At 46.7% G+C, this 14,667-nt stretch overlaps 1 protein-coding gene across 3 annotated transcripts in view; it reads right to left on the bottom strand.

The window, feature by feature from the left end:
* Window positions 1-14,667, bottom strand: part of LOC1279446 (TNF receptor-associated factor 4) — a 30,153-nt gene that overhangs the window by 3,480 nt on the left and 12,006 nt on the right. Inside the window, exon 1 of one of the 3 annotated variants that reach the window (XM_319165.4) lies at window positions 6,360-7,248. The exons of 1 other annotated variant lie outside the window; for it this stretch is intronic. In XM_319165.4, the coding sequence (XP_319165.4) occupies window positions 6,360-6,602 (243 nt within the window). In that variant the 5' untranslated portion in view covers window positions 6,603-7,248. Of the gene's footprint in view, window positions 1-73; window positions 3,929-6,359; window positions 7,249-14,667 lie in introns of those variants that run through there. One more of the 3 variants, XM_061654543.1, reaches the window with a different exon arrangement.

The following is a 14,667-nucleotide window of genomic DNA, read 5'->3' as shown; positions in this document are numbered from 1 at the left end:
TCACCGAAATGGCTGAGCAAAAAAACACAATAAGCGAAAAAGATGACTCAAAAAGCCCCAAAGAAACTCTCACATTTGAAGCCAAGAACATTGAGCATATTAGCGACACAGACACACGATATTCACGACTCTTCCGGCACAATCACACAGCAGGGACACTACACACATTTCCAGGATCTTTGACCGCGTGGCCATTGAGCATAAACAGGGTGTGGTGTTGGGGCATGAAGGCGCTCACACTAGAACGCGATGCGCACCAGACAGGCCAATTCATTTCATCGCCACCGAACGGAAATCAAAACAGAATAATCAAAAATAGTTTCCAGTCAAATCCGTTTGGTCATCGGTGCCCCGCCAACGGTCGCGGATCAACGAAGGGAACGAAGGAGCCGGTCAAGTGTGCCGCCACTGTTCCTCGCGCGCACACATACACACACAGCTACAGACGAACAGAAGGAAGGAAAGAAACCTTTTCGATGCTAAAAGCTCCGCCGCTACTGGCCCGGGCGAGAGACCATTTCCTTCTCAGCAGCGTCCGTTAAGCATACACGCTTACGGGTCGGTCTCCCACCCCGTGTGTTGGTTTGTTTCAGCAAAATACCGTTCAATCCTCAGAAACGCCTAAACCGCGAGCAGAGGCGGGTGCAGTGTGAGAGGGCTTGGCAAGGGGAAGAAGACCTTCCTCTGTTCCTGTTGTGTTGTTAGCGTTTTGTTTGTTTTATTTTAATGCCGCTTTCCGCTGCATATCAATGAGCGCAATTCAATATTGGGCAACTCAATGGTTCCTACCGGGAAGAAGCGCACGGCAAGCCAGAGAGGCAGCCACTGGTCAAACAATCGGAAACAATATTCAATGAATTCGGTTCGGTTGAGCCCCCAGGAGGACGTGTGCGATAAGGAGTGATACTTTCGGATTGCATGTCCGCCGCAAGCAGCTCAAAGCCGCACGTCGGAAGTTCGCCCCCGGTAGGACAGTCACGCGATAATGGGGCATTATTGTTACCCGGGGGTCGTTGACGAATCGATCGATCGAATCTCAGTGCATTTGCTTCGAGCTCAAACGGTGTTGTTGGTTATCACAAATTTGTTTACTGAAACCTCGGACATTGGAGACGAAACAAAATTGCTGCTGTAGCTTCCAAGCGCTTTTTACAGAGAGAACGAGAGAGCGAGAGAGAGATAGCACCCAATTAAACGTACCATCTGTATTTTCCACAGTTTAGGCAAATTTTGGCCCAGTTCTTATCATCTGACAACCCCCTTCCCCTACTACTGTACGCAACCATCAATGAGCAAGACATCATCACACGGGAGAAATCACTTCCCTACTTCCCCGGGGTACTGTTTGTGCAGGCGTTTAGTAAAGTGACCCCGATAAGGCCAAACGCTTACAACGCGCCATAGAGAGCGAACTGCTTGAGTTGGTCGTATCAGATAGTGTCACTGTTGTTGTTGTTGGGGATTGAGCCCAAATGCTTGGTTTGCACGGCAGACCCGCTGTATACCAAGTGTGCTAACAAACTAATAACATTCCAGCGACTCTCGAGCGCCACGCAGAGCGATGATAGATACGGGCCACGCGGAGCAATTGTGTCGATGTCCGTCCGTGTGAGAAAATAGTTACCCCGTCTGTGGCACGGTAAGACGGCAAGATAGATAAACGCGCACACACATGGTGCTGGACGTAACACGTTGACCTTGTTATACTTTAATCGCTCCTTAGAGAGGCCGCCCGTGCACGCATTTTGATTCCGCATGCGGTTTATGATCTGATTTGGGGTGGATCTCATGCGTTCATTATTTAAATCCTTCCTTTCGATTTAGTACAGATATGCAGGTAGAGAGGCAAAGAAAGACAAAAAGAGGTAACTATCGAACGGAGATGGTGTTTTTTTACTGAAAAAAATACCCTAAATTGGACAAAAAAGTGTCACTATCGCCCTTATTCACACCGTTTTATCCTCGTAGATTTTTTTAAACATTTTTTTACGATATTATTACAATTCATAAATTCACACGCCATCATTAGTCGACCATTTTTAACACAGTACCAGCCCGGCCCGTCCCAGACCTCAAATACCCTTCAAAAACAGTGCCGACAACTGCTTTACAGTTAACGCGTATGTACAATGCATATAATTTACTCGCCGAAAAAAGAAATAATAAAGAATGCATATGATTCTTTCGACTATGTTTTGCCATACAGCGTGCGTCGTTTCACATTCTTTTCGCACCCGGGTGGACGGTGGAAATGTGCCACGGGAAAAATAAATAACCCGACACGGGCCCGGTTCTTTACCGAACCCAGACGGTGCTTCACGCATGGAAAAGCGTCACTTTAGGTAAAATTGTTAAGACTCTTGCTGCTGCTGGTGTGTGAAACTTCGCTCGCTTTGGAAAAACAAAAAGAGAAAAAAGGCGCATTTATTTTTAAACCTACATCGGGCCAGGGGCCCCCTCGGGTGTACGGGTCCGCCTGAGCAAGAAACTCTAAATGTCTCTAAGGAACACACGCCAAGCACTGCCGCCATCGTCTCTTCCCATGGTTGCGCACCGGAAGCGACATAGCAGTTTTATTTATTTATTTATTTTCTCCATCCACCACGAAATACGAACGCGCAAAGGAAAGCAAAGTGAAAAAATCGGCCAACAGGCCCCGCCAGGCACACTCGATGAAAATCATTTATTGCGCAAAACGTGTGTGTGCCTGTGGTGATACCGGTGCGTCTATAATGATAAATGATTATTGTTGTCATTGGCTGGGGTGGCCTGTAAAATTTAAACATTCACCCCGGAACAGTATTGTTCTAAACATTTTCGATGGAGATTGAGGGGTGGGGGAATCGAAGACGACCATCAACAAGTCGGTCTGTAAATGCTGCGGAGCTTTTGCTTCTCATCTGACTGCCCATCAAGGGCAAAAGAGGCACCGCGATGCGTTGGTACGATCATGTCCCGACCAATTTCACCTACCGTCAGCCATTAGCGGAACGGCCCCGTGGATGGACATCAGCAATCCCTTGGTGCGCGGTGCGCTATCTTCCCTATTCACGCTTTCTCGCCTTTTGCCTCGCCCGATGGAAACGTCTTTCAATCGTAAGACCGTATCATCATCTTCCGGTCCGTCCCGGCATGTCCCGGGAATGACGATCAAAGGCTACCCACCTCCCGGTGCTTCACCCGCTCGCCTGCAGCCGAAACCCATAAATCATCCACGGTTGACCGCGAATGCATGCGTGCCTTCTGCTGGGGTGGCCAGGGTGAGTGGGATGGAAGGCCCTGGAAGGGGTTGGGTGGCTTCTGCACCGCCACAACACTGCGCGGCACCGTCAGTCCCCAGGTCGGATTGAAGATCGTTTGCGATCATCATGCGACGTGTTCCCTTCAATTAGACACCTTCAGTTGACGGAGCTCTGCTAGCCAAAAAGCGAGAAGGGAAAGGTTGAATGGAGCTCAGTAGAGGATTGGAGGGGCATTTCCACACACACTGAGCTAAAACAAATAATTAGCAACATAATTGGAAAATTAATGCACACTCATTGATGCTGTCGTTGCCAGTTTGATGTAGAGAGGGGTTAAGCAATGTGTGGTTGCGTCTCTGCGCGTTAGTGTACGATCAAACGAACGGTCGAAATGTGTGTTTACAGCAGAAAAAAAAGACCAAGAGGCAAAACCAAATAAGCGTTAAAAATTGTCTCGTCAGAATGAGCTTACTTCAACGAAATTTGGCGCTCGAAAACGAAACGAAAAGGGCCCAACTCAAGCCGAGCGACACGATCCTCGTACACACCTAGCAACAGCGCCCATTCACATCGCTCACCTATATGTGTCATTTGCCAACCATCATACCACGGGCGAACGGTGCGTGGCTGTATGGAAAAAGTCCGCCGACGAATTGATTAAACGATCCGGTTTGGAGCACTAATGAGATAATTTCACAACCCCCCCCCCCCCCCCCCCCCCCCCACACACACACAGCATTCATAATGCACACAAGATCAACCCACGATCGAGAGTGAGTGTAAGTGAGTGAGTGAGCGAGTGAAATCTTCATTCAATTATTAGGTCGAGGATGAGGAGTTTCACTTTTTTCCGGCTGTTCAACTTTTCCAAAACTCAATCAAATTTCGACATCAGGTACCAAAACACAGGGGTGCGGAAAATTTGCCCACTCTCGGGCACTATCGCACAATCGCAAACCAATCAATACCCACACAAAGCACTTTCCATCCAAGTTCGTCTACAGATGCCCTTAGAATGGTTGGTGCGACCATGACTCCATTTCTTCCATTAGTTTTAGTTGTTGAGATGATACCCAAAACGAGTGTGTGCATTCTTAAAACGTACACTAAACGGCGTACGAAGATGTAGAGAAATCAACCGTGAAAATGAATGGAAATTGAGAAACCGATCGGGCTGAACCGCCACTTTGTGCCACTCCCTGCCACAGCACACACAAACAAACGCCTAGGAACGGAAGCTTTAAGAGGAAATAGATTGTAAACATCACCCTTTCGATGCGATGGCGCACTCCCTCTGCAGGCTGAGCCCAGAAAACATCTCCCCATGTTCCAGGCAATGCCCCCCCTTCGCTAACCCCCCCTACACACACACTCAGGGATATTGGAAATTACGATAGCTATCACTCAAAAAAAACCGAATCAACCGAAATTCGACGAAACGCAACGGAAATTTGTTTAGTTAGTGTTGCTTTCGTTTTTATTTTTCTCTCATTTCCACTTTCACGATTATCACCATCATCAACGGCAAATGTTTGCAAGTGGCAGTAGCAGCAGCACCAGCAGCTAAATGAGGCAAAGTTCGGTTCTCTGGCCAGATGCAAGAGCCCCCTCTGCCTGCCCTGCCTATTATGCTCACTTTCCTGTATCTCACACGTACTCGCCACGCACCCGGAAAGCTAATGTTTTATCAATTTGCGAATCGAATCGATCGACTTGAAAGCGAAAGTACACGCCCGGTGGAGTTCGTTCGCTTCCATCCAGTGGCAGTTAGTACACACACACGCACCCTCCTCACGCAACGCTCGGCACGTGACTTGATAGATTGTGTTCACGGAAAATCATTTTCACCAAACCTAAACACATCGTCGCCAAGCGTCACACAAGATCTAACGCCTCCAGCGGGCTTGCGATGCCGTTGCGTTGGGTTTTTTAAAGAGCTCCTCCAGTCCGGGGACCCATCTAATAATGCAGTTTGCTAAAAATAAAAACTTTACGATCTCCCCCCTGCCGTTTGCTGCTGGTGCATCTTTTGTTACAGCAACATGTGCATACCCGTGCTGGTGTGGTGCAACCATGCACACACATTGTTGGGGCCCACAAAGAACATACAATCACCCCCGTCGTAGAATTCTATTTCTTTGCTCCAGCCGAAGATGGCGCAGAAGAGAAGTGGATACCCAGAGTAAACTAAGCATCACTACGAAGAAACGGCGGACGTGAAAACCAAGAAAGTATCTCATCAAAACTCGCCTGAGCTTGTGTGTATAACTATAAAAAGAAAAGTTCTTCATTCCGCCACAAATGATCTCCGCCAGCGCGCGGAGATGATCATTTGTGGGAAGTGTACACCCTTCTTCTGCTGGGTGTAGCATGTACCATCTTCTTCTCGCGCTTGAACGAGTACAATAAAATTAGAAACAAAACCCCCACAGGCCAACCAAAACCCCTTTTTGGGACGCCCTTGTTGAAGTCTCTGCTGCGGTCTTTTGTGGGTACAAATTGGGGGGGGGCAAAACACTCAAACGATCGTACGGTACTGGCTTCTGGTTTGGAGAAATTATTACAAGAATGTGGAAAACAAACAGTCCAAACGGATGAAATGCCGGCTCGCTACTTCAACCATACCGTCGTCATTGGTTGTGCCGATGATCCCGGATTCTTCCCCAGTTTGAGAGAGAGTCTCAGCTAGGCTATCTTGGATGGTGCACTGGCACCGGCCTATCTAAGACGGGAGGTAAGATTCAATGAAGTTGTGTAAACATTTACACATGTTCCTCATGCCCCGCAGTGCTCCCTGCATCCACTCGGGCCCCACTTTTTGTATACCTCTATCTCTTTCTCGCATTCTCTCATGCACCGACCATTCCAGACAACGTTCTTCGATACCGGTCGTACACACTCATTATCATGTGTACGCCGGAGATGAACCCAAGGGAATGCGACTGCCAGCGGAAGTCAAACCCTACCAACGCAAGCCCGCATCAGGCGGATTGGGAATGACTTTAGAGTCTGTTTTAGTTTCGTTTTGTCCTAATACCCTTCCAGAACTGTTCTTCATGGTTCTTCATCCTACAATCAATTGCTGCCGGGGATAGCAAAATTTGCCCGCATACTTACAATTTGACTAATTTCCGTAATCGGCACATTGGGCGGCGGGGTCGGCGAGGAGGACGAGGACGACGGCGACGAGGACGACGACATCGTGCTGGCCGACGAGGTGGAGGTGGACTTGTTACGCGGTGGTGCCGGCGGGGGCGTTATCGGCAGCACGTTCACGTTGCAATCCTTCGAGTTCCGGTTGGGCGATATGCGGGCCGGAAAACTCAACGTTTTCGTCCACTGTGACAAACTGCGCACCATGTTGCACTTAGTTGTTTGGTTTTTTTCTATTTTCTTAATTCAATTCAATCGTTTGATCTCGCCTTCTATACCTCGATCGGTCTACTGATCGCGATCAATCGTCAAAGGCAATGACCACAAATAAAAACACAACAGCTTTCCACATGAACTCGCTACACTTCGCGCAGGAAATGGACACGGACCGTGGTGCTAATACCATTTGATCAAGTTAATCACTCAGTGGGGAAATTCTGTCAAGATGATTTTCCACCTTGGCACAACAACCTTCAGTCGCTGCCCGGTCAACCCCACACCACTAAGGCTTTTTATTTCGATAACACCACAACCCCGATCGATGGTGAATGGCGAGAGGCGAGCGTTTCCGCTTGCAACAGTTGCTTCACCATTCAGTAACTAATAACACACACTTTTTGGATCACGTTTAAGGTAAGTTTTTCCGTTTTAATATTATCACCACACATTCAAACACTTTTTGTAGCAATTGAAAAGATATGTTAAAACATCTTCTACTTGAAATGTGTCCCTTGGCCGCTGCACCGTGATGCAGGAATTGTGCAAAAACGTTCAAACTCGAGCGACGACGAAACAGACCGTACGTCCGTGCTCACGCGAGTTACAAATGTGTTTGAAGTTGGTTGCGAGCAGCCGCTCGCATCGACGCCCATGGCTTCAGCTGAAGTACTGAACCCGGTGGTGTAGTCGTAAGAGCGAAACGGCGCGATGCAAACAGCTTGCGGGCTCTTTCTCTCGCGCTGTGCCAAAGCGGCACAGCTGCCAGCTGATGTTTATGTTGTGTTTCTCGCGGCTGCACTAACACACTCTCGCACCGGGGTATACCGAAAGGAGATATCTTTACGGGTGTTGTAAATTTTTTCGAAAATTCAAAAACATTTTTATAATATTAAATAAATATATTTTTTTTGAATAGCATGTTCTACAAAAGTACAATACAAACGGATAATCGAACATTTTGCGAGATTTAACTCTTACTGTCGCATTGTTTGTACAACATAAACAATAATCCGCTTACATGAGTCTAGTTCATTTTGCAGTGTAATAACAAGGTTGCATTTTTCTGCTGCACTTTCAACATCCCCGGTAGAAATAGAACATCCCCGTTGGAAGAAGCCAGCTGTTTCAAGATGGGCTCTGGACAAAACAACCTTCCGAAGGCAAGCAAGATAAAACAAGAAAAAAGGAACACAAAAAAAACGCATAAATGAAGCGACCCGCCATGCCTATGCTGCACGCCGTTTATTTTGCTCCCAGTTATGCTCTGTGTTGGTGCGACCCGTTCAAACATGTCCGTTCTGGTACAGAGAGCTAGGGCTACGGCGTAGTTATGCTGGGCTCGTTTCTGTCCCGCGCGATTACCGCTGGGAGAGTGCGGAGAGGGCTTTTGGGCTGCTTCCCTGCACACACGTACACCACAACGATCCGCTGTGCATCATCCGTCCCGGCTGCGGACGATGCTTCACCTCAGCGTCCCATTCACACCATTCCCAACCATTCCCCAAACCGAAGGCTCTAACGTTCCAGTGAGTAGCGAAAGGTCCCGTTCCGTATGCTTTTTTTTGCTGCCTGCTTCCACACCACACCTTTTTGCCCTTCTGTGTGATGCGGCTGATGATGGTGGTGCTGGTGCTGTTGTTGTTGGTGATGATCTATGCTATGCTCTCGGCTCGTACGATCGTGTCGCTTCACGATGATCTTTGCCCATCTTGGTCGAACAACCGTGGAGAACAATCTCTTTTGCCCTGCCTGCTACAATGTTCCTCAGCTAAATGATTGTGCTACGATGATCTGTCTGTTTATTCCGTCCTTCGTGGATTCGATATCGTCCTACAGGCGTTGGTGTTCATTTCCGGCCGCAATAAAACAACCAATCGAAGACACACGGGCCGTTTCTTTGGAACATCTTGGGTTCAAGTGTTCGTCAACAAATATGGGAAGAGATTATTACATTGAAGAATGCACTAACGGGAGCTTCAAGTTTCGAAACGGAAATCAAAACATCCTTCCCATAACAACCCTTCAACTTTAGTCCTTAATCAATATGCGAGGTGTAATAAATTACTTCACAAAATCGTATCAAATATGTTTTATTTTCAATTAATTTATTTATTTTGATATAATATTAAGAAATTTTTTATTGAATATTATTGATTGATTTAAGTTCTTTCCACATCCTGCCCCATAACATTTTTCGCAAGCCATATGTTCCTCTCCGTGGACCTTTATCGGGCTTCCCTCTTTTTTTGCTATGAATGTGATTATGTTTCTCTATCGTGTTGTGCCCTCCCTGAATAGCTGAATTCTAATCGCTTGGAAACAGTTGCTTCAACACGTCGTCAAGAAATGCTTTCATGGACTGAAGGACATATGTTTGCTAATTTTTAACGTACCACGTATCATGCAATGGGAAAAGGCGAGGAAAAATTGTTGTTCACATCGATACTTCCAATGGTACGGTATTTAAAAGGATTTACTGGTTCTCATTTGGCTAACTTCGTTCTTCTTATCCCGATTGGAAACGAAATATAGAGTGATCGAAATAAACCTGGGGCTTTATACCATCGAAACATCTGCGTTTCGGAAGCTGTGCCTTTCGAAAAGTGCATTAACAGTTGGAACGAAAAGAAGCACACACACACACAGTTACAGAATGTTATGAGTTGCAGTTTTCATGCAGAAGCATGCACACCATCTGACCACAATCATGTGCATGACATTGTTTGAAGCATTTCCAGCTTCTTGTTTGCTCTTAAAATGCTGCTCGTTTTACATCATATTTTAAAGTGTCGAACCAAATATTCAAACAGCATCTGTTCGTTCATTTGTTTGCTAAGTAAATCGATATGCTAGCATTGACATTTATTTAGCAAACGTTACATCAATTTGAGGGATAATCAAGCAACCGCTCCGCCCAAAAGCGGTTGTGCAACTGTGGTCCACTTTCAAACATTTAACGCACGCATTTCGATATCACATTTAATGAAATTCAATCTTCAATCAGTTTTCAGCTGCTTCATCATCATCATCATCATCATTTCGCCCCGATAAAGTGATTTGAAATAAGACCTACGCCTTGGTGGTGTGGCATTTTTCGATAGAATTCACCATCTCCGACTACCGAAAAGGTCAAGTGTTGCTTGCCATCTCGGTGTCCAAAAGGGAACGCGTTAGCACGTGGAGCAAGACAGCATTGCTTCGATCACCTCATCATTGCGCCTACACACGCCCGACCGTGCGCTCCCGAGCGCGACAGTCTAAAGTCTGGTTCTCAGATGTAGAAAGAGCATTACGCAACGTCAACCAGCCAGGCTCGGATCAGCCCAGCGAAGCCCTAGGCCGAGGCAAGGTAGCTCCTCGCGAAGAAACTTCCAGCCGAGGTCTATGAATGGCGCCACCACTCGCCGGGCGGATCAACTGTCAAATTATCTATGGGCGCACACGTCGTGGGAAGCGTGGCAGGCCCATTTGGCTGTTGTTTTCTGCTGGCTGTATGCAGCTTCGATTTGGCCAACGGGGTGACAGGCCCGGCTGGGGTGAGCTGGCGTGAAGCTCCAAACTGGTTCCACCGCTTTTCGCTAACACATTTGCACGTCAGTGCACGTACACTTGAGCAAAAATGGTTTGTCGACCAGCGTGAAAGGTGTTGCATGTAGCCAAGTTGAAGGATTTCTTGTGCGGTCTGAGAAATGCTTGAAATATAATATTCTTGTTATTAAATAATGTATTTTTTGAGATGTATTAATGTTCCAATGCGTTCAACTATTTCCATTTGTATAGATCTGTATCTTTAATTCGTGTGCAAATAACCTTCCCAGCCATAGGCCAGCTCCTCCTTAAGGGCATTGAAGCAAATCAATCCAAACGAACTGGCTCAGCCGCACAAGTATGACACTTTGTCCAGCCGTCCTAGCTCTGCCCAGGTCCGGGAGCATGTTTCAAACCCGAACAAACACGTTTGTTCATGCCTTCTTCTCTCTGAATCACCCACACACACCGAGGCCTGGTTCGCCAAGGTAGATCAACTCCAAAGCCGCGACGTAGATCGGCTTTTTTGTTGTTGTTGTGGCTGGTTTTGGTTTACCGTCACGACTCGCGAGAGCCTTTGCCTGTGGTGCGATCGCGGTGGGATTGCGCTTTTTCCGTTACGATCGCCTCCGGGCAAGGTCATAGAAGGCCGCCGTGTGTACCAATACCAACAAAACGCTACGGACAGCAACGTGCACGAGTGCGATGATCGCATCCTCCGGCCCGGAAAGGAGCTGCAGACGATGCAGTTCACGTTGGCTGCAATTGTATTGGATATGGAACGGGGCACGGCTCCAAGCCGTTTCTCTTGACATAGTATCGGAGGATGCTCGACAACGGAGGGTATTCCAGCAAAACGGCTTTTTTGCGTTTCTTCGTTTTCTTTTCTACCTTTCTACCTTTTGCCCGCGTGTCTCACCCGATAGTGGTCTCGGTCGCTCTCTCGCGAAACGGTGGCCAGTGTGCCAATTTCCCAGCTTTTACCGCGTTCGCTTGGCACCAAGACGCCGCCACCAAACGAACCACTCCAATCGATGCATTCCTTGGCGAGTTGGTTGTCTTCTTTCAGTTTGTGTGCAAGTTTCGTTTGCTCGCGGTTGAGCCGCTTGTCACTGTACTGGGTCGGTGGATGGCCTGGGCTTGGGGTTTAAGAGAAGGTGTTGGAAAGTGCCATACGCGAGTCGTTTTTATCCGTTCGCGCAAACGCGGAAACCAACGGCTTGCTGCGTGAGAAAAATGGCCACCGTTGCTTGGTTCGGGTTGGCCTGACGATAGTTGGTTGTTCGTTGCCGCATTGCTTTGCGAAGCGGAGCGTGGAGCATCGAAACGTACCATGAGCTGATCATGTTTAGCATAGCGAAATGGTCGCAAAACTAGTTACCACTTTGTGCGAAAATCAAAGATTGGCGTGGGAGTAGCCTAGGTATTTGCCGAGAGTTTGCTGCAGTCGTCCGGAATAAAGATTGGTTGTATCGTTCGTTTGTCAAAGGTTCCCGTTAATGTTAAGAGGAAAGCACACAAGTAATAAAGATAATATTACCCGACATATGACACATTCCAAAACGCAGAGCGTATTGCTTTTGCAAACAATATTATAATGATGGACGGAACCGTCACAGCTAATGATTTGTAGTTATCGTACGATTCGTTAGCAGACTCAATTTGAGCAACTAATTCACATTGCATGTATAGTATAAGAAGAATAAATAAAACGGTCAACATCAACATAACCCGATTTTGTACGAGTTGTTTTTCAACATTCTTCAGATATCGATCGTGGCTTGCCACCGACCGGTGCCGTCCGACGTCTGCATTCTTTCATCCAGTCTAACCGTTTTCTCGTCTGTTATCAGTAAAGCCACCATGGAAGCTTCCTACACTGTCATTACGCTGTCCATACGCTTCCAAGCAAAGAGAATTAGGTGTCCACTATTTGTGCGTGCTCTTCACGCCTAATTTCCTGGCCCGAGACCCGCCACTCTCTCAAACCCCGCTCGAGCTGCTGTTGTTATCTGTTGACCAATTATCGGTTCCGTACCGGGATCAACAAAGCGACAACTGTTGGTGGCACCTTCCGAGTAACGAATGCTGTTCTCCCGAATCTCCCGATGTGCAGTGAACAAAGACGGAATAAAGAAGGTTGGACTTGGCGCATCCGAAACCATGCGGAACCCAACGCAGCAGCACCTTCATCGAAATAGGTGGTTATTTTATGACGTCTCCGGGTGCATGAAGATGATTGCTCTACCAGCACCACTGCCTGACTCATGCAGGTTCGCAACGGTGGCTAGGGGTTTCAGGCTCGGTGCCGGTTGGGGTTTAAATTCAGGTTTGAAAAATACCACCTCGCTTGATGAAATGTTAAGGTTGAGGTAGGTCTGCCGTACCTTATCACGGCAAGAGACAACTGGGTGAATAGCAAACAAAAAACATCTAACCGTCACAAAAGCACAAAGACACAAGGTCCGGGTAAGGGATGGGTACCACCAAACCGGTGAGACAAGAGGTGCAGACGGAATCGTTGGTCTTCATCTCTTTTGGGCACTTTGCGTCCTTTCGTAGGCTTTCTGGTGGTTGTCCCTCTGCCACACAGCGCGAGCATACAATCGAACGACGCAAAGTATTAGATATGGATGGCGGCACACTGCCAACGGTTTTACGGATCCATGATTCGGGGAAACATTCTTCTCTCATTCCCTGCAAAATGGCATCAAACGGTGAATACCATTCAATGAGGAGGAACCGACAAGTTTTTTAAGGTTGCATATTAAGCAATTTGGTAGATTCTTTTACAAGTTTTGTGTGTTCACGGTTAACAAAGGGGCTTTTTTAAATTGTTTGTATATGCTGAATTTATCAAACTTAAACTCAAAATTGAGATATATACAAATAATATAGCAAAGGACGAGAATTTTTAGATCAAGAACATAAACCCTTTAAGCTTCAAACTATATTATTTAACTAAAAGTTAAATATTCCAATTTCAAAACCTATTCTTCAGACTTTGTCTTTGAATTCCACAATAGCTGACAGTTCCAAAACTACCTATGGTAAAATATTCCAGCAATATTTCATCGTCATGAATGGGTGAAGCAGTGCACATATAGTTCGAAATTTATTGTTTCCTATAGTATTTATTACCTAGTGTACCCAAATTCAGCAAACAATCAACGACCGTTAGTGATTTATGCCTTTTTAAATTGAAATGTCTGGTTTAGTACCCAGACATGCTGTTCCCAGACAAACTTCAAGAGAAAGCGTCTGAAGCTACGGCTGAATTTAATCGGCATCTCCCATTTCGCACGTTTGTCCATTTCGCACGAGATGATGCAACGTTTGTGAAATAAAAGTGGAAGAATTATCCGCCACATTCTACGTTCGAGGACGAACAATGATGCAATCATGCTGAGGATTGTGTGGAATCATCTTAAAGCTTCTTTCGTTTTGTTATTTCGTTGAAAAATGAGTAATCAATGCCAAATAAAAGACTCTTTTAGCTTGTACAGTGAAAGCATTTCATCTCAATGTGAATATTTTGTAAGTTTTAATAACTATTGTTAAAATATCCCTCACACCGATCCAAAATACACAAATGTAACCGATCCTGGAATTCTGACCGTTTTCTTCCCAAGCCTGTGACTAGCTCTGCATATATACACACAGTGCAGGAAGTGGTAATTTGTACTAATAACAGGAAATCATACTGCCTTCGCCTTCACCGCACAGAGCTGAAACGTCGTCTGTGCCGAAAGAGCAACCCGTTCGTTTGTCTGAGCCCGGTGCAATGCACTTGAGCTGTGCGGCAACCAAACAACTCCAAACCGCAACTCGAAACCACCGCTCACGAAGAAATGCAGATGTTGCGAAATGTGCGGCTTTCAGCGTTCTGCGAAAGTCCGGCCTTGCTTGCCCCGGGACACATCGATCCGGTCGCTCCGTTCCTTTCGGTCGCATGAATGAAAACTGCTGAAGGGCCGTAAGTGCTATTATGCTTGTGTTTTGTCCATATTCGTTCGATTAACTTAAGCATTGCCAATTTTTAGCCAAGCCTCTGCTTCGAGGTAGAGTTGGCGATCGCACACATGTGTCTATAGGGCAAAATTTGAGCCAAGCTGATGACACAGTCGAAATTTTCAACCAAGCGCCAGTGAGGGAAACGGGAGGCACTGTCTTCGCCACGCGAAATGGTGAGACGGACGTTGGAAAGGGCACAAAACTGGCTGCCCCAAAACAACTTGCCGGGCTGCTTTCGTTCAAATTACCATCGACAGCTGCGTCGAACATTCCATTCATGTGAGCGCTTGCGGGAACGAGAGCTCACATGCGTCGTTTCGTTTCGACACGAGCATGTACAGAATTAACCTTCAAAGGTCGTATTGGCGTTTTGCTTTTCTCACTCCCCATGTGTACATAGGGCCATGGGGGATGGGCAAACGAAATATAAAGCAAGAGACAGGATTACCAAAGTGATCTGGCCGATTCAAACGCCAAGATCGCCGGCATAGCTTTCACACGACCAAACGTT

This window comes from Anopheles gambiae, chromosome 3, assembly GCF_943734735.2.
Source record: "Anopheles gambiae chromosome 3, idAnoGambNW_F1_1, whole genome shotgun sequence".
Taxonomy (NCBI): Eukaryota; Metazoa; Arthropoda; class Insecta; order Diptera; family Culicidae; genus Anopheles; species Anopheles gambiae.
This window is presented reverse-complemented; position numbering and strand designations above follow the sequence as displayed.